Source organism: Apiospora marii (genome assembly GCF_038362585.1).
Source record: "Apiospora marii strain CBS 49790 chromosome Unknown utg000011l_segment0_segment0, whole genome shotgun sequence".
Taxonomy (NCBI): Eukaryota; Fungi; Ascomycota; class Sordariomycetes; order Amphisphaeriales; family Apiosporaceae; genus Apiospora; species Apiospora marii.
The window spans coordinates 5,107,044-5,132,082 of record NW_027117382.1 but is presented as its reverse complement, the minus strand read 5'-3'; the positions used below and the strand labels follow the sequence as shown (position 1 = coordinate 5,132,082).

The 25,039-nt window shown below is 51.9% G+C and overlaps 7 protein-coding genes across 7 annotated transcripts; 4 read left to right on the top strand and 3 right to left on the bottom strand.

Moving 5' to 3' along the window:
• Positions 1–303: 303 nt before the first annotated feature.
• PG985_014780 (uncharacterized protein) lies at positions 304–1,377 on the top strand (the record flags this gene model as incomplete). Its single annotated transcript, XM_066834546.1, has 1 exon — positions 304–1,377. The coding sequence occupies one exon, from the start codon at positions 304–306 to the stop codon at positions 1,375–1,377; it is 1,074 nt and encodes a 357-aa protein (XP_066679286.1).
• Positions 1,378–3,962: 2,585 nt separating this feature from the next.
• PG985_014779 (uncharacterized protein) lies at positions 3,963–5,387 on the top strand (the record flags this gene model as incomplete). The annotated part of the gene is made up of 1 exon (XM_066834545.1): positions 3,963–5,387. The coding sequence occupies one exon, from the start codon at positions 3,963–3,965 to the stop codon at positions 5,385–5,387; it is 1,425 nt and encodes a 474-aa protein (XP_066679285.1).
• A 2,872-nt stretch (positions 5,388–8,259) lies between these two features.
• Positions 8,260–10,760, top strand: PG985_014778 (uncharacterized protein; the record flags this gene model as incomplete). Its single annotated transcript, XM_066834544.1, has 3 exons — positions 8,260–8,356; positions 8,608–9,225; positions 9,337–10,760. Coding segments are annotated over 3 exons (2,139 nt in total), but the record flags the coding sequence as incomplete, so codon positions are not given.
• A 673-nt stretch (positions 10,761–11,433) lies between these two features.
• On the bottom strand, positions 11,434–13,880 carry PG985_014777 (FluG domain-containing protein; the record flags this gene model as incomplete). Its single annotated transcript, XM_066834543.1, has 5 exons — positions 11,434–12,422; positions 12,472–12,800; positions 12,854–13,341; positions 13,389–13,599; positions 13,654–13,880. The coding sequence occupies 5 exons, from the start codon at positions 13,878–13,880 to the stop codon at positions 11,434–11,436; spliced, it is 2,244 nt and encodes a 747-aa protein (XP_066679283.1).
• Positions 13,881–14,302: 422 nt separating this feature from the next.
• PG985_014776 (hsp70 family chaperone) lies at positions 14,303–16,410 on the bottom strand (the record flags this gene model as incomplete). Its single annotated transcript, XM_066834542.1, has 5 exons — positions 14,303–14,556; positions 14,618–15,104; positions 15,165–15,267; positions 15,327–16,266; positions 16,356–16,410. The coding sequence occupies 5 exons, from the start codon at positions 16,408–16,410 to the stop codon at positions 14,303–14,305; spliced, it is 1,839 nt and encodes a 612-aa protein (XP_066679282.1).
• Positions 16,411–17,003: 593 nt separating this feature from the next.
• Positions 17,004–20,848, top strand: PG985_014775 (uncharacterized protein; the record flags this gene model as incomplete). Its single annotated transcript, XM_066834541.1, has 4 exons — positions 17,004–17,901; positions 17,965–18,261; positions 19,182–19,769; positions 19,833–20,848. 4 exons carry the CDS (start codon positions 17,004–17,006, stop codon positions 20,846–20,848), a joined length of 2,799 nt encoding a protein of 932 aa, XP_066679281.1.
• A 1,739-nt stretch (positions 20,849–22,587) lies between these two features.
• Positions 22,588–23,521, bottom strand: PG985_014774 (uncharacterized protein; the record flags this gene model as incomplete). Its single annotated transcript, XM_066834540.1, has 3 exons — positions 22,588–22,807; positions 22,881–23,160; positions 23,218–23,521. 3 exons carry the CDS (start codon positions 23,519–23,521, stop codon positions 22,588–22,590), a joined length of 804 nt encoding a protein of 267 aa, XP_066679280.1.
• Between the last annotated feature and the right edge of the window lie 1,518 nt (positions 23,522–25,039).

Sequence of the window (25,039 nt, the reverse complement as noted above, 5' to 3'; positions counted from 1 at the left end):
ATTCGCCGCTGGCTAGGATTAATATTAATCCGATGACGTATATGAAGAGGAGTATGTTCCCTTCTACTGTATCTAAGACACCGGGCTAATATTGGCTTCTTTATATTGTTCCACCAATGTACTAGATAAAAGAGCAAATATATAATATATTTCCGAATTGCTTGCTGCGTATTGTTCTAGAAAGGCGCTTCCAATTTCTTATTTCCAAACTTCCTGGGACATTGTTAACCCAGCAGCCTGTCGGGCACGAGGAATCTTCTCGGGGGGTAAATCAGAGCCATTCGTAGCAAGATTCTGATCGAAATGTCAGATGAGGACTCCTCTCTGAGATCATATACCACTGCAGCAGAAACCCCTTTTGAGTCGGAAGCACTTGGACATGCCGAAACGGAGGCTAGGCATACCGATTCCTTTCCGGCTACTTCCTATGTGGACTTCGAAAACGAGGTTAATATATTCGTTGCAAATGGTGGCCCAGGTACCCATGGCACCCAACCTGCGAACATCCTCAGTGTACACGGCCGGCAGTTTTACGAGAATTTCCGCTGTCCGCAAACTGATACAAACGAGACGGCTCGTATAGAAGGCTCACCACCCTGCAAGAGCTTTGTACTTCTTACTCTTCCACCCTTTAGTCGAGGCCAGCCTCGCCGCGGTTATACGTGCAAGAAAGAACAGCTGGGAATCCGGTCGTCCCGATTCACCGATCTACGCATGTTGACTGCACAACAACTAAGGGACTATATCCGTGACCACGACGTACCTGGGATCCACTGGATATGCCCATATGTCGATCTTGATCCACTACTCAATAATGGCCGTGCCGGTTATCCACAAAGGAATACTTATACTTGGATGAAGCTTGATGGCCCCGAACCTCCATTTATCAGTTGTGGAGTGTGGAATAGCGTCCTTGGCAATCAAGGACAAGGCCGTATTGATGCGCATTACGAGATTACTGGCCAACACCTGCCCATCGAGCTGTATCCACCCTCGGCCAGAACGAGCCTCCAGGTCGATGGCGCACGGCTCAGGAACCAGACGTACATAGCATCTGTCGTGGCCCTAACCCCCTCAACCCAACCGGCGCCGCAACAGGACAGAGTGCTAGTGACTCCGCGGAGTGAGACCCAAGAGGAACAGCAGTGGCCTATGCAGGCCCCACGAAGTCAGCCTCAGCCAACAATCGAAATGCTCCAAAGCCCAAGGCCAGCAAGTCTTTTCAGGCCAGCGCCATTGACCCAGTCACCACCAGCTGCAACTAGCATACCTAGATCGGATAATCCTACGGAGTCACGAAATAGACCTCCAGGTACCGCTGATCCGCTGGAAGATGTAAGACCCCACTGGAACCTCTATGGAGGACGCCCAGACTGACGCTATGTCTAGTTTCTGGCCATATATAATGAACCCAATGGCCGGGATATCACAGGAAGATGTCGTGTCTGTGTAGAAACGAGTTCTTCAAGGGGCGAATCGATAAATCAACAGTCTATGGCTACTATGGTTATCCAATGCGGCTGTGTATATTGCGACTACTGCACGCGGTTAGCAGTCAACCACGGAACTAACTATATCATCTGCGGAAATAATGGCAGCCATAGAGAACAATCCCTGTCGACATTCTTCACTACACGCTTTAATGAACGGTATAGCAAGGTTCGGATACCTGTACGCACTTTTAAACAACTTGGATTTCCGTGGACTGAGGATCACACACTGAAACCCCAATGGACGCGAAGGGCGCGAAGCCCAATACTTCGAGTTGATGCCGAGGAAGACTGCCTTATTTGCTATGACACCTTAGGGGACCTCTTTCAAAACTGCTCCATTACGTGTGTCGGTGCGTCTGTCCACATATTTCATACCGCATGCCTGGCGCGTCACTTTCGCAATGCTGCGCGTCGCTTCCTGGCCATGTCCTGCCCGCTGTGTCGGGCAGTTGTATGCAGAGTTTTTACAACTGGCCAGTGGTTCAGCCAGACTCAATGGTATACAGAAAGCGAGCGTTTTGGGGACGACCGAGAATTCTATATGACATGGTTACAGTTCAATAAACACCACCCTGTTAACTATCCGAGAATTACGCAAAGCCGACGGCAGGAAAGGGATGTTGAAATCGCACATCAGCAAATGAGCGAAGAGCAAGCCCAGGAAGAACTCAGGAGACGAAACGACGAAATCAACGAGCAACGATCTGTGGGCGAAACGCTATAACTCGGAACAATACGATGCGATACTGGAAAACGGAGAGAAACACAGGGAAGTCCAAGGCTCAGCGTTCATTTTTCAATATCAAGGATTTATGTATTAGGGTATAATTAAATATTTGCACAAATGCGTATGTGTCCTCACGGAAGCAGTGGTCTGCGGCTCCAGCGACAGATCGTTGTGGTGTCCAGGCGGGGTCTTGATCATGGCCTGTCATCAGTCTTCAAAGCTCCTGTTTCTCCAGCGCGCTAGGCGAGTGCGCGGCTAGCAATCAGTAACATCCAGCTTTAGCGTTGCCCATTCAGGTGTCAGATTATTCGGCTGGGGTACTATTGGGCTCATGCACCGTGCGTAAATGATGTGGCAGAAATACTGTCCAGTAGCCAGCTCATTCCTGTATTGTTCCTAACATGGACCACACTGCTAGACCACAGAACGCTAATGCTTGAGCTTACTACTAATTCGACGCCAAAACCTGTCTTGACAGCATACTCCACGTTGAACAAACAACACGGTACCGCTGGCAATAAGGGTCACGGGTGTTTACGGTAGATGACCTGACGAATACCTCGTCGATCAAACATAAATACACCAGGATTTGCGTTACGCCAATATCTTTTGGATGGTAGTATCTTCAGGACAACGATCAACATCGCGTTATAATGCATGCAGTATGTGTAGAAGAAAGGGATGTCAATTATGGTAGGTAGTTTTTTTGTTATTCGGGTACTTATTCTCCGCTGTAGAGGCTCGCCCTTGGGTAAAATCCTGTGCTTGGAGACTCCTGCTACATTAGCGTTTGGGCGTTGGTAAGCCACGAAGTGCGTACACAAAATTAAAAAGAATCTTTCATACTACTTATAATAGCCTACCCTATTATTTTGGCCAGAGTTAAATGTATATGAGTTTATTACCCTGACTGAAATAGATTCGTACAATTCGGTTCAGCGTCCGCTTTCGCTTTCCAGGTTGGATGCAGTGGGTCGCTGCAAGTGATGTGGCATGGGCACATGCCTGCCAGAGTCCCACAAGTCATTCCGGCGTTCCATGTACCGTTACGATCATGCAAGTCCGAGATGACCTGAAGGCTGCAACAGTAACTATGAATGGAGTACCATTTATATACTGACTGTGTAAAGCGTCACATTTACGCCATCCTTTAAGCACATGCATGATCCCCGGTACTCGTGAGAAGCTCAACATAAAGTGAGCGGCCGGGATCATAATCTGTAAAGTACAGTTCTGTGTTGTTATCCCGCATGCTTCAATCAACTGGTCTTGGTGGTGATTTGCTCTATTATAGGCATCTTCCAGTAGATCCCGCGATACGTGTCGGTCGGGATCGTTACCGTCACGGTATGTCCGAGGAGGTCAACGGCTTCTGTACTCCGTCGGTCGTCGAGGTATGCGCTTGCGGTGGCCGTGGACGTGCGGTACCATGACGGCCCTGTGAGGAAGGCTTGTAAGGTTTACATCAAGACGACATGGGACGAGACATTACTCGGTTTCTGTGCTGCTTTGAATAAGTACCTGCCCAGCCAGAGGCGGGGACTTTTGAAGACTCGACTGATTGCAAGAACCAGAAAGGAGATACTATTTACAGGAACTCGTTCCGCAGCAACAGACTCTAGGAATCGGGTTTCGAGTGTGTTTCTAGAATCTGTTCCTCCAGTATATGTAGCTTGCCCGTCCAGTTCACGTCGCTAATCAAATCTTCCTATTCTTAATTATTAACACAGTCAGTTATTATCATGAATCGAGCAGACCGTCGAGCACTAGAGGAGTCGCAAGGGTTATTAGGGAGAGGCGCGCTAGGGAGGACCCGATCTACCCGCAATAGAGTAGGAAACAACCCAGATCCTGGAGTTGAAACAACAGAAGGTGCGGTAGGGACGACCAGATCTACCCACAACAGAGCAGGCACCAACCCAAGACTTAGAGATGAGACGCCCGAAGGCGAGATCCCAATTGCGATCGAGGTGTCGGATGAGGACGTTTCCATGAGGTCACATACCACTACAGAAGCTGAAGCCGTACCCGATGCGCAAGCCACGGCGGAATCGCCCTTTGAGCCTGAGCCTGAGCCTGAGCCACTTGGACATGCCGAAACAGCTAGACATACCAATCCTATTCCCGATACTTCCTCTCTTGGCACCGAGGACGAATTGGATGTATTCGCCACGGACGATGGACCGAGTACTCATGGTACCCAGCCTACGAATATTCTCACGGTACGTGGCAGGCATTTTTACGAGAACTTCCGCTGCCCGCAAACTGGTGGATACGAAACTGCTCGGATCGAAGGCTCGCCGCCCTGGAAGAGTTATGTACTTCTTACCTTGCCACCTTTTAGTCGCGGCCAGACTCGCCGTGGTTATGCGTGCAAGAAAGAACAGCTAGGACTCCGGTTGTCTAAGTTCGAAAGCCTCCGTATGTTAACTTCGCAAGGGCTAGCCCAATATATCCGAGCGAATGGTATACCTGGCATCTTCTGGATATGTCCATATACAAATCTCGATCCATTGCTCGACGACGATCATGTCAATAATCCACAGAGGAACACCTATACTTGGATGAAGCTTGACGGGCCTGACCCACCCTTTGTCAGTCGTGGCGTATGGAATAGCGTCGTCAGAGACGAAGGGCAGGACCGTATTGAGACACACTACCAAATAACTGGCCAAGACCCCCCACTGGAGCCTCTTCCTTCCTCGGCCAGAGCTATCCTTCAAGCTGATGGTGCACGGCTCAGGAGCCAGACGCCTGCGGACTTAAGGCCGGAGGAAAGCGGCAGTGGTGCGGCACCCAGGCGTCCTAGCCAGCTACAAGCATCACGGCGACAGCCACGTTCCGCACAGGCCGCGCGAAGCCAGCCTCTCCCGTCGGTCGAAAGGCCTCGAGGTCAACAGTCTCGCACAGGTGACGAGATTCAAGGCCAAACATCAGTTCACCTGAGGTCTGGAGTGCCCGTGTTCGCCCAAGACCACGCAGGTGTGACTAGTGTTGAGAGGCAAGGCACAGGGCCACGAACCCAAGCTACAGGAAGCCATGGACCAACAAGGGCTTCCCGGCAAGCTGCTGCTAATGCCCCACAGCCCCAACCGACAACGGGCATATCGCGGCAAAGCACCCAAAGAGACCAGGAGCTAGAAAATGTAAATCAACACCGAGTATGAGTATGCCAATTGCTAACTGACACCAGGTATAGTTTCTAGCCATATACAACAGGGTCCATGGGCAAAACATCGCAGGCCGATGTCGAAATTGCGTTACCACCATTTCTCTGAGGGGGGAGTCCGTCGATGAACAGCCTTCGGCATCTATTGTTATACAGTGCGGTTGTGGATACTGCGACGGATGCATGCGGCTCGCAACGAATCGTAGGGACGATAGCCTTATAGTTTGCCAAAACGATAACCACGGAGGAGAGTCGACATGGGGATCCACCTTTTTCACCATACGCTATAGCGGAAGGTACAACCATGTCCGGATACCCACGAAGACTTTCAACCAACATGGACTCCCATGGACGGAAGAACATACCTTGAAACGCCAATGGGCTCAAAGCCCATTGCTTCGAATCAACGCCGAGGAAGGCTGCTCCATTTGCCCCGAGCCACTAGGGGATGTTTTCCAAGATTGCACCATTGCATGTGAAAGTCTTCACATATTCCATACGAAATGCTTGGCAATATACTTTCGAACCGTCATGCGTGAGGAACGGAACGTAACCTGCCCCTTATGTCGGCAACCCACCGCCAAGGTTTTTACTACTGGCCAATGGATAAGCAAGTCCGACTGGTACACAGAAAGCGAGCAACTTGGGAATGACGAGTACCCCTACATAACATGGCTGCAATTCAATTTTCACCATAGGATCGACTATCCGAAAATTCTACAGAGCCGAGAACGAGAACGAATGGCCGAAGTGGCACACGAGGACAGGAGTAACCTGCAAGCCCAGGAAGAACTAAGAAGACGAAGCGAGCGCTGATTCACGCCTGATTGGTGTGAACTAGGGATTAACGAACACAGGAGGTAAGCTATGTCACACAGGAGCACATGTCTCTCGATGAGCTCCGGCACGGATGCGGATGAGTAACTAGGTAGATGTACACATTAATAGTAATAATTTCTTAGCCGAGATGGTCCATCACGTGCTTTAGAATAACAAGTAGAGTGTAGCTGATATAATGTAATATATCGCGGCATTGGTGCCCTGATAAAGCAGTATTGCGGGAATGAGCGCTAATGCAAGGACTGCTGCGTGGAGGACAGGGCAGTGGTACAGACGGCAACGAGCAAAGCATGGTGCAGGCCATTCCCAAGCTAAGACCATGCTAGCAGCCATAAGATTCGCAATCTGCAAGTAAGGGAATGGCGAAACCGCGCTGTCGAGGGAATGGGTCACAAAGTCCCAAAAGATCTTAGGCCATATAAAACCGTGCAACGAAGCTGCGATCTGGTCTTTCGCTGGTTAGTATGGGCGGAAAGCTCGGGTTGTGGACCTCACAGAAAGCCGCAGTCGAACTGATGAGCCTTGCTAGGAATAGCTGAGTTGAGGTCTCCATCTGAAAGATGCAGCGCTTGGCTAGCTTACGCGTTTGGGGTTCGCGCACATGCGCATAGTGTATATACTAGAGCGCGACGACGTCTGGGATCGGGGTTTCTAGTTACGCGCGGCAGATTTCTGCTACCAGAAAGCCGCGAATCGACTGTGTTGGCGAAGTACTGTACGCTAACACCGCGCCCCACCTAGCGTCGGTGGCCTATCCCCTGCTTGTGATCCCTTCAGCACCGTACAATCCACGAACGACGCCGATGCCGAGCGCTTCGCTCGTGATTCGGATTTCGTAGTCTACGAGGACGCTGCTCACTACGGCGACGATTGCGCACTGTGACTGGCATAACACGGCAGCTGGGAGATGTCAGGTCGTGCAGGGGTGGGTGGATGTCCGTCCTTGCCAGTGGTACCTGGGGCAGTCAATTTCACGTTCCGGTTATTGCGCCAAAGTGTGGTGCACAGGCGTAGCAGTCCTTGTGCAAGCCCTGTACGCGCACTGAAGTTTTGAGCTTCAGCAGGCTTCTTGCTGCTTTGGCTCACTTTGCGCCATTGTGACGATCGGGGCAATCTCCCTGATCGGACTCGAATGAATGGGTTCGTTGGCGTTGCTTCTTATTGCGAAGGCTGAAGCGAGTAGTACCGCCCCAAAAGCCCACATAGTTCGTAACTCCGCAACAACTCGGTTTCTTTTCGCGAAAACGTTAATTATGGGATCGCATGCGCGCTCCGTACTGCTTAATCCACGGGCCGAACCGCAAGCTAGCTGGGAGGCAAGCCTGGCTGTGGTATTTCGTGATACTAAACGGAACGTCAGCGGGCATGCACGAATCTTGATCTTTCGTCTGCTTGCCATCCCTGGCTTGCGGCTGAGCCATACCCCGCACCTGCAGCCTGGTGCAGGGCCAGCTGTCCTCACAATGATGGCGATGTTGACATCGGTTTAGCTTCTTGAAGCAAGAGCGCCACACTCCAGGTTCTCGTTCATTCCAACGATGCGCCGAGTCGCGTAGCTCCTGCGCCCTACGATGCGGCTACTCCAATGCGACGATGCTGGCCGGTGCAGCTTGACCGACGACTTCGTTGCCGACAATGCGCCTCCTTACGCGATCCTTTCCCACACGTGGGGCCCAGACGAGGTCGTCTATGCGGATCTAGCGAACACACCAGCTGCTTGGCAGCACAAGGCTGGCTATGACAAGATCAAGTTCTGTGCCGAACAAGTGGAGCAACACGGTTTGCGATATTTCTGGGTCGACACCTGCTGCATCGACAAGTCCAACAACATCGAGCTGCAGACTGCGATCAACAGCATGTTCCGGTGGTACCGCGATGCGAAACGATGTTACGTCTATCTTGCCGACGTCTCCAGCGCTGCCGACACTGATGCGCGGGACAACGTGGCGCCTTGGGAAGGGGCCTTCCGAAAAAGCAGATGGTTCACTCGTGGTTGGACACTCCAAGAGCTCCTCGCGCCGACGTCAGTGGACTTCTATTCCAAGGAAGGCGTGTGGCTCGGTGACAAGCAATCTCTGAGACCTGCGATACGCGACATCACAGGCATTCCGGCGAGTGCACTCAACGGTACTCCGTTGTCCGACTTTCCCGTCTCGGAACGAGAAGCCTGGGTCCGCAACCGCCAAACAAAATACCCGGAGGACCTGGCGTATGCGCTCCTGGGGATATTCGACGTCCACATGCCGCTGATCTACGGCGAAGGGCGAGATAATGCCCAGAAACGATTGCGCGAGGAGATCCAGAAAGTCGTGAAGGGTGGGTTTATTCCTTCCAAACAGTGATGCTGGGAGAAGGCTGACTGAAAAAAGGGACTCGAGCCAACAATTTCTCTGTCACCTTCAGCCTGTCGGATGTTCCCGAGACGCAGCACTTCGTCGCAAGAGAAGGTGAACTGGCGGAGATCCGTAGCAGTCTAAGCTCGGATGGAAGCCGTCGCGTCATTGTTCTCCACGGGCTCGGCGGTATTGGCAAGACACAAATCGCCATTACCTACGCAAAACGATACAGAGACGAGTATTCCGCTGTATTCTGGCTCAACATCAAGGACGAGGCCTCGATCCAGCAAAGCTTTATCAAAGTAGCGACGCAGATAATGCAGCAGTATCCCGACGCCAGCCTCTTAAGTGCTGAAGGCAAACGGCAGAGTCATGAAGAGACAATAGAAGCCGTCAAGGCCTGGCTAAGCCTACCAAACAACACGAGGTGGCTTCTTATCTACGACAACCTCGACAATCCGAGATTGACCAATAGTGCCGAAGGCGCAGAAATTGACATCCATCAATTTCTTCCTACGGCGTATCAAGGCTCGATTATTATTACGACACGCTCGTCGCAAGTGGATCTTGGTTACATGATTCGAATAAGAAAGCTCGTCTCAATAGAGAACAGTCTAGAAATCCTCTCGAAAACCTCAGGCAGGCATGATTTACAATACGGTAAGAAGCTTATCGCCAATTGAAGTCTTACTAATGACTGTTGCAGACGTTGACGCTAGAAGTCTCGTAAGGGAGCTTGATGGGCTACCCTTGCCCTTGCCACGGCTGGAGCTTACTTGAAGCGGGTTTCAATCGGCTTCGATGGTTACCTTCGTCTATACAAAGAGTCGTGGGCAAGACTTCACGCAAGCACTCCGGGTCTAGGCTCCTACCAAGACCGCACGCTCTGCTCCACATGGCAGCTCTCGTATGATCAATTGCGGAGACACAATCCACTCGCAGGCCACCTACTCCGATGGTGGGCGTATTTTGACAACGAAGACATCTGGTTCGAACTCCTCCAGGCCGACGAAGACGATCGTCCAGCCTGGGTATACGAACTGAATGATGAGTTGAGTTTCAATGACGCAATGGGTACGCTGCACGATTACGGGCTTGTCGACCAACACACTGGCACTCCGGGCCTAACCGAGTCAAGGGGATACAGCATCCACTCCTGTGTACACAATTGGACCATCCACATGTTGAACCAAACCTGGGATGTTGACTTGGCTAGATTCACGATAGGCTGTGTAGCCTCACTGGTCCCATCAAGGGACAGCTCCCAGTTTTGGCAGCTACAGAGACGGCTTCTATCACATGCCGTCAGATGTTACGCTACGATTCGAGATAGCGATCACGATATACCATGGGCCTTTCACAGCCTAGGCGACCTCTACTCCGACCAGGGCAAGATGGCCGAGGCCGAGGCGATGTACCAACGGGCACTGCAAGGATACGAGAAGGCATGGGGTCCAGACCACACATCCACACTCGACACGGTCAACAACTTAGCCGTCCTCTACAAAGCCCAGGGCAAGATGGACGAGGCCGAGACGATGTACCAACGGGCACTGCAAGGAAAGGAGAAGGCACGGGGACCAGACCACACATCCACACTCGACACGGTCAACAACTTAGGCCTCCTCTACTACGACCAGGGCAAGATGGACGAGGCCGAGGCGATGTACCAACGGGCACTGCAAGGAAAGGAGAAGGCATGGGGTCCAGACCACACATCCACACTCGACACGGTCAACAACTTAGCTGTCCTCTACTCCGACCAGGGCAGGATGGACGAGGCCGAGACGATGTACCAACGGGCACTGCAAGGATACGAGAAGGCATGGGGTCCAGACCACATATCCACACTCTCCACGGTCAACAACTTAGCTGTCCTCTACTCCGACCAGGGCAGGATGGACGAGGCCGAGGCGATGTACCAACGGGCACTGCAAGGATACGAGAAGGCTTTAGGTGCCGACATATTCGTTCGATATAGGCCGGCACTCAATACCATGCAAAACCTAGCAAATCTCAGAGCCCATCAGGGCCAGCGAATCGCAGCTAGAGAACTCTATATGAAAGCCTACGGCGGACTCGAACTACTTCTTGGCCCACAAAATCTCACCGTTCAACGCCTTCGTGATACTGTATTGCATTTAGAGAGATCGGATGGCAAGTCAAGCAATTGTTCCTGTACTTTGAGACCCTAGTATGTTAATTTCTAGAAACAGATCCAATCCTGCCGCCTACGTATAAACACGACAAGAATAAAAGGCGCCGCCTGGAATAAGGCGATGTTTTGGAAGGTATGAGCAACCAATCTGATGTGGCAGCACGCTACAGCATGTTTCAGTGCGAGATGGAGGCACATTAAGGTTAAGGAAGGCCTATGTGCCCCATGTAAGGAGCACATGTCTGAAGAGGGATGAGTTGGCGTGCGCTCCGACACCAAGGACCTGTCTATATGATATGAGATAGACCCGATAGACAGATGCGAAATCCAAGGCTTTGAACCCCCGCCTCTCAGGACCTGCTGTGCTGACCAAAGGCTCACAGAAGGTTCCGAAAATGGTTTGTTAGACAGCAAAGGGATAGAAATCTGTCGATTGCTAGATAAATTGTGATGACTAATTAAGTGAGCCTCGGCACGAGCAGTAACGAGGAATTCGCTATAGGCAAGTAACGAAGATAGGTGGAAATGAGAGTGGAGAGCGTTAATTTTGATAAAATGCGTTCAAGGCTTCAGGAGTAAAACCACTGTATTGCGGGCTCATACTTAGTGTGTTTTCCAAGCCAGCTTGGTTTAAGCCTTCATACAAGTCACGTCCGAGTCCGGTTCGTCTTCTTCTGATCCCCTGCTAACCTGGCATACTATATCGTAAATCATCCCACCGAAGGCCTAGGTCTGAGCCACACACCGTGGACAGTCTGTACATGATTTCGAAAGTGGTCAAGATCGTCCAGCTTAACGCCTTCTTCTACGCATGTGGGATGCTCGCAGAAGATAAGTCTGTCTTGCTCGAGGTCTCTGATCTCCTTGACATGTGCGCGCTCGAAATGATCGTTCATCACCGCTGGCCGGCTGTATGTGAAGGTTCGCTCTTGGTACGAAAGGCGACCATCCCCAATACACCGTGGACATTGTGTCTTCAGCATAAGTAATGGGAAAATATGAGGATCGGGAGGGGTTGCATCGGTTATGTTCGGCTGAACCTGTGCTCGCTTGTGTATACGAGTGCGTCTAGGCGTCTCCCGCTTTTGGCAGAGTCGGAACATAACATCGACAGCGTGAATGCATGACTCCAGCATATCCTCAAAGGTGGGCACTTCCGGTTGAAAAAGGAACGCCTCAGCCAGCTCTGCGCGTTCGGGGATTTGGAGGTCGATCTCAGGCTGCCAGGCTTCCTCCAGTTCCACCAATTCTTCCTCACCTGCGGCCTGCCTCTCGATATCCCACGTGGGCCTGTTGTAGAAGAAGTATTGCCGGTACTGCTCCTCGACGTTGCTTACGCGTTGCGCTTGTTTCGTTCTGATGCTCCCTGACAGGACTCGGATTTCCTCCTCATTTTCTTGTCCTTTGTATCGATACCGGCCATCTTTGAGAATCTCTCGTCGTTGCTTCAGTGCTTCAATCTCGGGATCCGGCGGCAAGGACTCCCAAACTTGCTTGGGGACCATTTTTCTTCGAGCCCGTGGGTCACGCGTCATCCCGACATGAGTAAATAGGTTGATTAGAGCGTCTTCTGTTGGCTCGTCCAGAAAGGCGTTCTGTGTATCAAATTCGATGTTCTCGTTGATATACGCACTATTGAACGTAGCCCATTTGGGATCATGGCGTAGCGCCTGATCCCGCACAGCGTCAGGGGCCTTTCCTGCATAATTTCAGTATAAATAGTAGATAAACACTGAACTGGGACTTACTGTTCATAACGTTGGCATTGCCTCTTCGGAAGGCCTTTGGCGTGATAGGTTCTTCATTCCCCATGTCAAGACTTTGTCGTTTTAGGTCATCGCGAAGCTTGTGATAGCGAACAACCTCATCTCCTACACGGAAAACCGGCCGCTTCAGCCACTGTTTCTTCCATCGAAGGGTTGTGCACTTGACCGGGCCCGCGTTCTTAACTTGGAAGACCCGCCGGACAGTCGTCAAGCTTGGGGCATCAAAGGCGTCGTCGCAGAGGGCTAAGCAGATAATCACATTGATAAAATTGAATATCAATTTGCGCGTCATGGTAAACCAGAAGATGGTGCTAAATAAAATGTCAGCAATGATTCCGAAATCATCGCAATAACTGACACTCACGGCTTCGGGTTGTTGTCCATTCCCTTGTGGTGTATGAATTTCACAGCCATGGAGAACATGTCTTGGCCGGTCTCTGGGTGGCGTACCACCATAAGTCGAATGTCTTCGTAGCACAACGCTTTCGGGCGACCACGATCAGTAGTTTCACGGGCCAAGATGTTTTCGAGCAGCTGAAACTCGTCTGGTGCATGGTTGTTGTCCTCATTCGAGCTGGTTGAGCATTTGGAGGCAAATAGATCTTCCCAAGATCCATCCGATGGCTTGTGTGTCTCGTTATCCACGAGCTCACCAGGTCGTGCTCCTGTGTATGCCAGAGCTTGGTATATACCAAGGAGATTGATACGTTGACGCTCACTTGCGAAAATGCCGTCGTCATAGGCGATGTTGAAGACCAGAAGAGCGAAAACACCGTCAGAATTCACGACTGGCTTACCATCAACATTCGGAGGACGGAGCTTGAAATGAGGTACCAAGGTAGCGTCATGCCACTGCGAAACTGTTAATGGCTGGAAGTGCTTATTTGTAACTTACGTACCTTGAGAATCTCTTTGTTATCGTTCGTGTCAATGTGGCGGCCATTGACGCTAGCATAGAGCTGCTTGTACTGACGATAGTACTCCCAAGATGTGCCCAATGACTTAATCCGGTATGTCTCACACATATGTAACAGAAAGTCCATTGCGGTTGCTCGGTCAGCTTGTTCAAGGACGGCTTTCCATGGCCCATTCACGACATCGCGACAGAAGCTATTCCATTAGTCAGAGCTATGTGGCCAGTTGGGGGAAAGGGACGAGTCTCACATTTTCCATTTGCGCAAAATTCTTGCCACATTAATCTTGGTTTCATCAGCCCATGCCGGCTTCAGAAAACGGACTTCTTGCAGTTGCTTCCGAAGTGCTGCATGCTGCGTCGCCGTCAAGGACTTCGGGCCTTTCGAAACTCGATTCTGTTGTTCTCGGTGGATGAACTCATTCACAAAACCTTGGTGAGGGCCTTGTAGATCGGGTCGAGAACGAGTTGGCGCCATCTTTGGACGCAATGGTTTACTGGCAAGTGACCAGCTTGGGCTTGGTAGCCTGGAATGCGTACTCCCGGCTCGTTCTTATAATCCGATTGGGGGAAAGCAAGTAATAGGAAGGGGATTAGTCGAACTTGCCAATAGGGCAAGTGGGGCACAAGTTGAGCGGCTACGCCTATCCAATCAGCCCAGGCCTCATGAAGTGGGGCTATGTACTCAGTACGCGGGAGCAACCACCAACCATTTACTACCTCGCTGTCATGCCATCATAAAATGGAATCCCACGCTTGCCAAATTGGGGCCCCAGAACAGCGCTTTCTCCTTTTAACCTGTAGTGCATTGTACATGTAGCTATTATTCGATATATGGTGACTCGTCAACTGTACACCTAATCATGTAGTGGTATCAACAGAATCCCTGATTTCCAGACATTAGCTCTTTGCCCGGGAACCATCTTCGTCCCAAGTAACGGTGATGGGTTCGTGGTCGCTGGAAAACTTGGTGCCACCAAACCACAGCTCGAACCTGAGATCGGCCGGGGCAACAATGACACGGATATCGAACTCGCAGATGTAGAATTTATACCCAGCCTTGAAACACGTACCGCGCTTGTGCTTCATGGTGAGTTGATGTTGTTCGACGCCGGTTAAGTTGCTCTTCACTTCGCAGAGCCGGGTAGCACCGGCTGCAGAAACATATTGTCGTCAGCATCAGACCCAGGGTTTGAGAAGGCCTCAATATCTTACCGTGTTTCATGCTCGCCGGTAAGAAGGATGGTTCGTTATGCGAGACCACGAACTGGGTGTCCCAGGCGCGGGTGGTGTCCTCGGCAGCCAGCCTGATGTGCAAGGTCTTGACCAGGGGGTTGCCGGGAGTCACCGTGTCGCCCTTTCGGATCAGCCACTGGATCTGGTTGAGGGCGAACTTCGTGCTCTTGTCGAACTGGTCCTCCTGGACGTCGGCGTCAAAGTGGTGGATGGGCGAGTAGACCTGCTTGACGACCACGCCGTAGCTCACCCGGGCGATCCGGGAGGCGAGCACGGACATGTTGCCGGACTCCATCCTCTGTTTCCGGTCCTCGAGCAGGCCTCGCACGACCACTAGCTGGGGCTCCTGTGCGCATAGAATTGCTACCTGGCCGGCGTTGGGATGCCCGGAGTTCTCGAAATGTGCTTGGAGTTTGTTTTGAACGTATTTGTTGCTCCCTAGCCCCCCTGATAGCACGAAATATCTCTGGGTGGAAAGTTAGATGTGGCACCCAAACATATACTCCTTAAATAGGGGTCAACATACCACTTGCTCTATCCGCCCCCGCTTCTGCAACCAGTTGAGCTGCTCGGTTACCCGACTGATAATGCCTTGGACCGCTGGGTCAAAGAGTGCCTCGAACTCTCCACTGTGGTAACAACTATCAGTCATGTCATAATCAACTTCGGTCAGACCTTGGGATCTTACATCGTGAATATCATCCGGCCCTGGTCAATGCCCGCCTCAGCGTGACTGAAATCGCACGACACCCCTTCCATCTGAACGAAATGCCGTGGCAGCTCCATGAATGCCCGCTCGCCAAACGTGTACTTCATCATCCTAAAGTAAGGACTGCGCGCCATCCTTGCAGGCAGGTTCTGCGGCAGCTGCGCCAGCACGTCGGGAAAAGCCGAAAGCCGCTGCGCCACGAGCCGAGCGAACAGGCGGTCGACTTGGGTCGCGCCGATCCCTGTACCCTGAACTTCGGCGATCTGCTTCATCTGGGGAAACGCGGCGTCAACGCTCGTGACCTGCATGAGGGCCAGGTCCGTTGTGCCGCCACCGGCGTCGATGCACATGAACACGTCGCCCTGCGCAAAGTCGGCGGGGGAGTACTTGAGCGTCGCCACCGCGGCGGCCTCGGCCTCAGTCAGGTCGACTGCGGCGCTGTGCCGGGGTCCCTCGGTACCGAAGCCGGCCTCGCGGATCGCCTGCTTGAAGTCGTTGATGATGCCCTGGTTGGTCCACGTCGTTGGCACGCTGAACAGGAACTCGACGGCCAGGTCGCCCCAGCCGCCTCGGTGCAGGCGCGCCGTCTCGCGCTCGACCGTGTCCTTGGTGTGCTCGTAGACGTGGCGCAGGAAGTCGGTCACGTACTTGCGCGCCTCGGCCGTGGTCTCGGGCGCGGCCGACAGGCCCTGGCGCCGGGTGGCCTCGAGGGTCTCGTGGTCCAGGAAGATCTTGAAGAACTCGCGCCGCGTCAGGTCGCTGCTCTCGTTGTAGATGCAGCTGTAGCCCCAGGACGCCGGCGTGGTCTGGCCGTGGGGGTACAGCAGGATGGTCGGGACCTTCTTCTCGCTGCCGTCGCCGGTGCCCGGCCAGTTGTGGAGGACATCGATGGATCTGCGAGGGGTTGTCCATGCGACGCCTTGAAGGATTTATTTCTTTGGTTAGCGATTACATGATCGATGAGGCGGTAGGACGCGTCCTTATCAAAGGAAGAAACGGAGAACTCACCTGTGTATGTCGTGCCCAAGTCAACGGACACTATGATATCTGGGTTGCTGTTCATCTTGCTTTCGGCTAGTTAATCCATTCTGTAGCCGATCGAAACATGAGACGGGTGTGAGGAACAAAGTACTTAATTGATTAATTGTTCGAAACCTGCAATGGCTGGTGACCGTATGATGAGTCTTTCCTACATCGCCCAGACCAGAGAGTAATTCCCAAGCCCCCGGCACCCGGCAACCCATAGCCTGCATCAGGCTGCAAAAGGGGGCTTCCACTAATAAAACCAATGGCGGTTTGAACTGCAAGCCCCGTGGGCTGAGTGACTGCAGTCAGCCGCCCCCACGGCAGTGATCACCCCATCTACTATTTTTGGTGGTTCGGGCTGATTATCCGGTTTGGTAAGAGGGAGCGCTTACCACCTGCAGCAGGTGGTAATTTGATTGCTACTACCCCTGTATCCCCACCCGTGTGTATACCCTGTCAATAGTTCAGCTGGGCGTCAGTGGTGTACACCGGCCCTTTGATTACCATTTTCTCCCAAGAGAGATTCCTCTTAGTTGCTTATAACGAAACCGATCCCTAGACGCGACCTGAAGTGCCAATGGATATCACTCTTCATGCCCTTCCCTTCACACATTTCAACTTTCTAACAATATGGCCAACATAATCGATCTTGTAAATTGGAACTCGGCGAGGACAGATCCGGCTGCTACTTATTCTCTCGCTATTCCTGTCACTGTTCCTGCTGCCGCTTCAACCACTGTCCCTACTGTGATTCCCGCTGAAGTCCCTTTGGCAGTCGTAATTTCTTACCAAGCAAATACCCCCCCTGTTACTGCCTCTCTTCGCGTCCGCGCCGAAGTGCAAGCAACTGTTCAGGCCTTGGGCCAGAATTCACAAGCTGCCCCAAATCCCGAGAGTCCGGGAAACACCTCGGGTCATGCGATCCCAGAGCCACCTGGTTCAGATCCTTCATCGTCCATATCCACTGGCGCGATCGCTGGAGCAGCCGTAGGGGCCTTTGCAGGCGGACTACTCGTTGGACTTCTCATAGCCCTTCTGGCATTTTGGAGGAAGAGAAGAAATCAAAAGCGTGACGTCTCAAGTCAAGCATCGATAGAAACACACAATGAGGTTGTTCGGCCCAAGGAGCGTGGCCCCATCAACAAACACCTGCAAGCCGACTCGTCCTTACTAGACGCGACTTCGGACAGAGAAATGGCAGAGGCGTATCGGAACATACACAAGCTACTGCTGCAGCACATGGACAACTTCTATCACCGCCAGCCGGTTGATGTGGACGTTACTACGCTCAAGAGGGCTGCGCAAGGGCTTGAACTCGTCCATGACGATGCCTTGGATCTCGATACTATTATGTCTCTGGCTCTGGATCCACGCACTCGTGCGGCAGTCCTTCATCATATCATCGCGCAGGTCTTGGTAAAATGCATCGATTTTAACTCCCCAGGCAACTTGTCGATGCTGCCTCCGCACTTGACTGGTCTGGTCAGATCTTTCCCTGCTGCTGAGCATGGGGGCGGAAACTCCGATGGTAAGCCCAGTCTGTATTTCTACCATCCTGTCTACTGACACGTGCTAACTTCTGTGCGAACAGCCTTCGGGGATTCATTGCATCAATGGCGGACCCTTACGGCCTACCTCATGCAACCACATCGAAGTCATCGTTTACCTCTTGCCCCCTCGGAAGAGAGCTTGAAGCCGCAGATTGATGTGTTAATATCTGCGCTGATGGAATTTCTCGGTCCATTTGTCGCCGTTGACGAAGTGTCTCAGACAAAGCAGAGAAGTCACTTGCAGGCGATTACGTTTGAGTGCGCCAAATTTGGGTATCTCTTGCTTTCCCAGCCTCGCGAGTGGCAATTTCTGTACCGAAATGCAAGTCAGTCTAGAGGTCAGCACGGGGTGGTATTGTACCCAGGATTGCAGAAATTGGGCGGGCAGGGGGTCGGTAAGCGTGGAGGTCCGCAACTGGTTGAGGCTCCGGTGATCGCGGAGATCTGAGCAGTTTGGTTACTAGCTTTCCCGTTCAAGTATCTTTTATTGGTCTGATGAAATACCACCATAATCTGTTCCTATAATTACCTACACTAGCGTCAGGCAGCCGCGAGGGTAAGCCGAGCCTTTTCTGTCCACTTACTCCCGCTCCCAACAGGTTAATAAACGAACTGTAGCAGTATTCAGACTTCTTATGATGATAACTTGTTTTCGAAAAAGCTTGACCAGTGTATTCTTGGAGGGGATTTATGTGACTGGACTTGAGCTATCAGGCCGGTGTGGACGATCAAGCTGGAATCAGGCTGGACTGCAAAGGGTGCGAAAAGCGTGCCCTGCCTGGCCGTTTTCGCTTCTAGTGGGACACGGAAACATAGCCGAGCTATGAATTGGCAAGGTGGTGGTCTCGTATCGAACGTTTGTGGGGAGAGCAGGCGCCCTGTAAGGCAAAAAGGCCCCTCAGGAAATTGAATCTCCCCAAGTCTTGCCGAAAATGACCCATCCATCGGAAGGGGGGGGCTAGCAGGGGTAAGCAAGGCAAAGCAAACAATCCTAGTCTCGCTTCACAGTCCTAGTTTCGCTTTTCTCAGCCCCCAGCCCGCCCCGAAGGAACCCCTGGAGCTGGTGACCCCGCTTTCTATTCCTGGTTACAGTTAAGGCTCTCAGAGCCTGCTCGAGTTTGAGAAGCTAGGTTTCTATGGGGAAGCAAACTAGAGTCTGACCTGCTTCTACTTTTGCATGCTCAGAACAAGCCTGTGTTAAACTGTGCGACTATCACAAGTCTGAGAATGGGATCCTCAAGAACACACTTGCCTATAGATACGGAGCCGTGTCTATCCACGACACGGTCCGAGGACAGTATGGACGGGCCCGTTCGTTCCAGTGGTGCCATGGTCAAGACATCCCGGTTCTTCTCGGCGGTGGTCGAGTTCGACAAGGTGCCGGACGACATCCAATCCTGCCTGGAGCTGGTCAGAACCTGCCACACCAACGTGCAGAAGCTGATAACGAAGCGTAACGACCACATTGAGCTACTCACGCGTCGGCCCAACGACCTGGCGCACGTAAACAGCGTCATTGAGGCCGCGCTGGGCAGTCTGCAAGATGTGGCCGTCATTGTGGAGAGGAGTCGGCCCCAGACAACCGGCGGCAGGACTACCCTCGCCAAGCGGTTCCGGTGGACGTACTCGGACAAGGAGAGCTTCCGCAAGCACTTGCCTCTGGTGAACCAACATCACAATGCCGTCTCATCCGAACTGGCGTACTTGGGGCAACTGGGAAGCGCGATGTCCTCGGCTGGCGCGCCAGAACGGAATCCCAGCTTTGGACGGGTTGAGAATCGACGAACTTTTCAAGATATGGGTCTCTTGGTCGACCTTATGGGGGGGCTGTCACTTCCGCGAGAGGGTATGTAATCCTGTTGGCAACGACAAGAGGGCTCTTATAACGGTAGACGCTAATTTACTCCAGGCCTACAAGTTGGCAACAGCACATCTTATGCTACTGCGACCACGAGCTTCCAGACCGCCTCGATAACGACGACGCCGTCACATCCTATATCGAGAGATATTACGGCCCCGCCGCCTTCATACGAACAGTCGACAAGCGACATCGGTGCCTCCAGTGACGTTGTTGCCCCTTTGCAACCTCCGCCATCACCGCGGGAGCTGTCCTCGAATTCGGACCATGTGGGAAACAATGCATGGCCACAGAAGCCCGAAACTCCGAACAATACCTCAATCGACGCATCTGGGCTATCAATGATGCTCTCGGACTACGCTCCTTTGCCGGAAAGAAACACTTCGGTAACGATACAAAACACTGTCTTCAACGCCCCTGTAAATCTGGTAGTCAATGTGAACAGTGCCTCAGGGGAAAGCTCAGCGGCACAAATCGCCGAAGATACCCGAGCGGCTGTCCAACTCAGCCTGAGAGATCTATTAGGTAGTGGCGGTATGAACATGGGATCCCACTCATCCATGGAATCTTCATCCCATATGAAACCAGGCATCAAGGAACCCGGTATTCTCAAGGAAATTGTCACGGTATCGGAAACCAGAGGATCTCACCTTGGAAAAGAATTTGTTATGCGATCCGGGACCACGAAATCATATGTTGGGAAGGAGGTCGTTATGGGTCCAGGAACCAATGGATCCGGTAATGGCAAGGAGGTATTGATGGCATCAACGACTGACAACCTTCACCTAGGTATGGAAGTTGTCATGGGATCGATGGTCGACCAATCTCGTCTCGGCAAGGAGAATAACCCATACGGGAACCCCGCTAATACTTCCCTTCCATCCCCGCCACCTTTGCCGCCTAAGACACCCTTGTCATCTCTCGCTGCGCCAGCAGCTGTGTCGTCACAGGGACGCATGCTTTCCCCACCTGGATTATCGTACCATGCGGAGCTCAATCCCTACGAACTGAACAAGGGACCGCCCGGCAACGTGTTCGAGCTGCCAGCGGAGCCTAGGAGATGCTAATTTGTATGTCATGATGGCCGTGCAACAATATGGATCTTTGCTAGTTTTAAATTAAATCATATATACTCTAGTTATATAAATTTTACTTTCTTTAAAGAGCTTATCTACCCTTATTCTTTAAATGTTTTAGCGTTAATTCTTTACAATTGACTTAATCAAGTCACTGCAAAATTAGGCACTGTGGAAGCTCAATGCAAGCTAAAAACTTGCATCACGCCATCACTCATGATGTTCTGCCTAAGAAATTCTAATTTTAGTACGGCTGATCTTGCGAGCTGCTATAACCAGGCAACAGCGCAAAGCCCTAGCCTTTTACGGAAGGTGGTAGGCGAGCCGATTGGTTATGCTTGGTGTATGTTATTTGGTGGTGGCTTTGTAAACCTGATTGATGGGAGAGTCCTGGGGTCCGGGTTCAAGACCTCGTATTCAGTAAGGCTGGCAGACTGGGGCTTGGGGAAGATGTGACTTAGTCTAAAAGCCACCATGTGCAGGGTTTGTACCTTGGCCAGGCGCTTAGAAAGAAAGCGAGCTGCGGAATAATTTGACTGGCAACCTTATGGTTGCATATTCTCTCATATGTTCGAGGGGTGCCGTTGGTCCAACCTTTCAACCACTTTTCCTGTTAAACGTCCACGAGAATTGCTGCAACAATGGAACATCGAAACACCCAATATGACCCGATCGATCCCCAGGCCATAACAGCACCTGCAAGTGTCGCTGCCGACCATAAGGAATATCAGGTCATCGACCCAGACTCAGGTGAAGGTGCATCACGAGACTCTCCAAACAGTGCCCTTATTCTAGGCCTACCCAAAAGGAAGTTCTGGATAACTTTCGCCCTATCAATAACTACATTGGTTGCATGTTTGGTCATCGGGCTTTCAGTTGGATTGACACAACATAACAAAACACAAAGTCCTGCCACGACCAACACAGCTTCTGCTACAAAACGGTGAGAAAAATATCTCATATGACCTTGAGGCAATTCCTCGCTGACCGCTTCAACGCCTAGGCCACTTGTTTCATCTACGAGTAGTATTACGACCGCTACTACTGTCCTCCGCACTAGTCAACTTGTGCCCGAGCTCAAAACAATCACAACGACCAGAACATTTTGGCCAGACGATTCTCCTATTCCGGTTGTCACTACAATTGAGCAAATCGTCATCATGCCATCCTGAACCTTGAGAGATGAACCGGGTTTCTTGCCAATAACAGGTCGATATATCGCCAAGCTAGGTCGTAACGCCATGCAACAACTACCTACGTTTTGTTTATGTCGACACTGGCAACAAGAATAATGGGCTTATAATTGGGGGACTATCTATACTTGTTCACTGGTCAGAGTTTCGGTACTAGCTAATACCTGGATAATGCATTCCATTCTGAGATCCCATTCGTAATAACTTGCTCGAAATTTCCAGTGGAACTTGATGCTCAGTACTTGGCATTCAATAATGCTTATCTGTTTCAAATAGTGTTATGGAATGATAATAATAGTTTTTACGAGCCTATAAAGCTTTAAAGGGCGCGTATACTAATAGAATGTAGAAGAGGGTTGGTTTAATTTGGGTTATATCCCTTATCTCAAGACTCCACGCCAGTCGGCACTTCCAGTAGTACGGTGTAGATCCTGTGCTACAGACCCTCGGGATGCAACCGTGGTATAGCCATGTTTGCTTCATCAACACCCTGGCAATATAAACGAACGCAACCAGTCCCAGAGTTACTCTTCTCGCCTATGAAGTGTAGTTGCCCTCCAACCAGCCCCCGTCCATGTAGTATGTCGCCTTGGTTATGAACTTGGAGTCGTCCCCCAGCAAAAACGCAATGAACGTCGCGACCTCTTCGGGCTCGGCTCGGCGTTTCAGCAAAGCCGGCGTGTTTTCCGGGGTGAGATAGAAGTCGCCATTTGGCGTTTCGAACGCCTGGTTCATCATAGTGGTGTTGGTAGTGCCGCTGCGGGAGTGACCAGTATAGTTAGTGGGTGTTGCTCTTTCATCAACTTCGGGATAGGATTAGGTAGACTTACGGGCACATGGCGTTTACCCGAATCCCCCTGGGAGCGCCCTCAAAGGCCGCGGTCTTGCTCAAGCCGAGAACGGCATGTTTGGCTGTGATGTAGGCTGAGGTGCCGGCGCTGGCGTAGTTGCAGGCGATGCTGCCCAAGTTGACGATGCTGCCCCCGTCCTTGATGACCTTCATTTCTTCTTTGAGGCAGTGGAACAGGCCACAAACGTTGACGTTTATCAGGTCGTGGAAATATTCTGCATCCAAGTCCGTCATAGGGTAGATCTTGCGTTGCTCCTTGCCTGTTCCCGCGTATATCAATCAGTGCGCCGTTTTCCAACAGTGCCAACTTCACTCACCGGCGTTATTGCAGCATCCATCAAGAGGGCCAAACCTCGCCACCGTCTGCTCGATCCAGGACCTGACGGTCTCGAGTTTGCTGATATCCACGACGCAAGTCATCACCCGGTCCTTAGCCTCCGGGAACTCATGGTGAATCTCGTCGAGGGCCGTGGCCAGGTTCTCACTCGACGTTGCGCACATGGAAACCGTGGCGCCTCTGGCTACAAGGTGTTTTGTCACGGCCAGACCGATGCCGCGGCTCGCCCCGGTGATGGCGATGACCTTGTTCTGGAAGGTCTGAGGAGGGGTGGAGGCCGACATGTTGGGCAACGATATTGTTGTTGATAGCTAGAGGGGAGTGCCGCCAGATGCATTTGACGTTTGTCAGAAGAGGCTTGTCTTTTTGTCTTTTTGTCAGTATGTCGTCTCTGACTCTTCCCCTCTTGCAGACCCGCTACTATGACGGACCATTCGTTTCCGCTGCCCACAGCCGCAGCCGCCGCATTGGCTGGCGAAGCCCGGAAAAGAGAATCTTCGCCCATCTACCCCCTGTACAAAAAGTCGCCGTTGTAACATGCCATGCGTGTCAGTGTGGCCGACAGGTGAGGAGGTCCAACCGATGGTCGGCCCACTATGCAGGTGGTGTTTGCGGCACAGTAACCGGTTCTCCACAATGTTACCTTGGCCCCCCTCATACGCGAGCGATCGCTGATCCCGTCAACGTACAATCCCGCCACTGCTAAAGATTCACGAGCCGTGATGAATTGTTACCGCTGTCTGATAGGGTGGTACTGAAGAATGTTCTTATCCTGGCTATCGGTCCTCCTTCAAGCTCCCCTTCCGGCAGGATGGGCGAAAATGGCACCCTGGTGCTGCCAGCGCAGCGTCATGCCGGGGCGCAACCGTTGCAGACGCCATTCGGCAGTTATCACCACGGAAGCGGTCTCCGCCAGACTCCCTCTTCCAATGGCCATTGAACTTGCTCTACCGCTTGAAGCCCAACCCCCCTATCCGACAACAGGAGCAAGCTGACTTTTTCTCCAGTACACGATAGTCTCGACGCTCCGCTTGAGCCGTTCAATCGTCGTCGCCAAGATATCCCTTCCGTCGCTATACCTACGACTCACCCCTGACGAGCGGTTCGGGTCGTGGTCGAACAATTCTACTGTTGCTTCGCCGAGGTCAACGCCGGCATCGTGGGCACCCCAGTGTCAGCGTCCAAGTCCTTCACCTCAATTCAGTCGCCTAAACTCTTGGGCTCATCACTTGACGGACCGGGCCGCCATCAGCACAGCAAGAAGGGCGACCATGACCACTCAAACGGCGGCTTCTCGGCCGTCGATGGAAGCAACAAAAAGCGATGACATGTGAATGATGAACGCGGTCGCCCAGATTTAGTTTACCGGATAGCGGTATTCGTGTCTCGTTCTCGACACGGATTACCTCTAGAAGAGAGCTTCGTGATAACGGAGTTGTAGGGGCAATCGGTGACGACAAAACATAAGACTAGTTGACAATGGGTTGCAGGACAGTTGCCGGCAGGGTAGGTCTTTAGTTCATACCTTGAGAGATTATGAAATCCCAAGCCAAATCTTTCATCTTGATTGATCTTCTTTCTCAGTGTAGTGTAAGTATTGGTCTGCATGTGACTGAGCGGAGTTGGCGTTCAGGGGCCCTCGTCAATTGTGTTGGTTTTGGTGCTAAATTTACAGTGGGCGACCCCTGCGCCTGTGGCATGGCTCGGGGCCTCCAAGCAGTGGACGTAAATTTGGGCAGTTGTTTCCTACAGCACATTTGATTCTCCAGCTATTGTACTAGTGTAGAACATCGAATGGTATG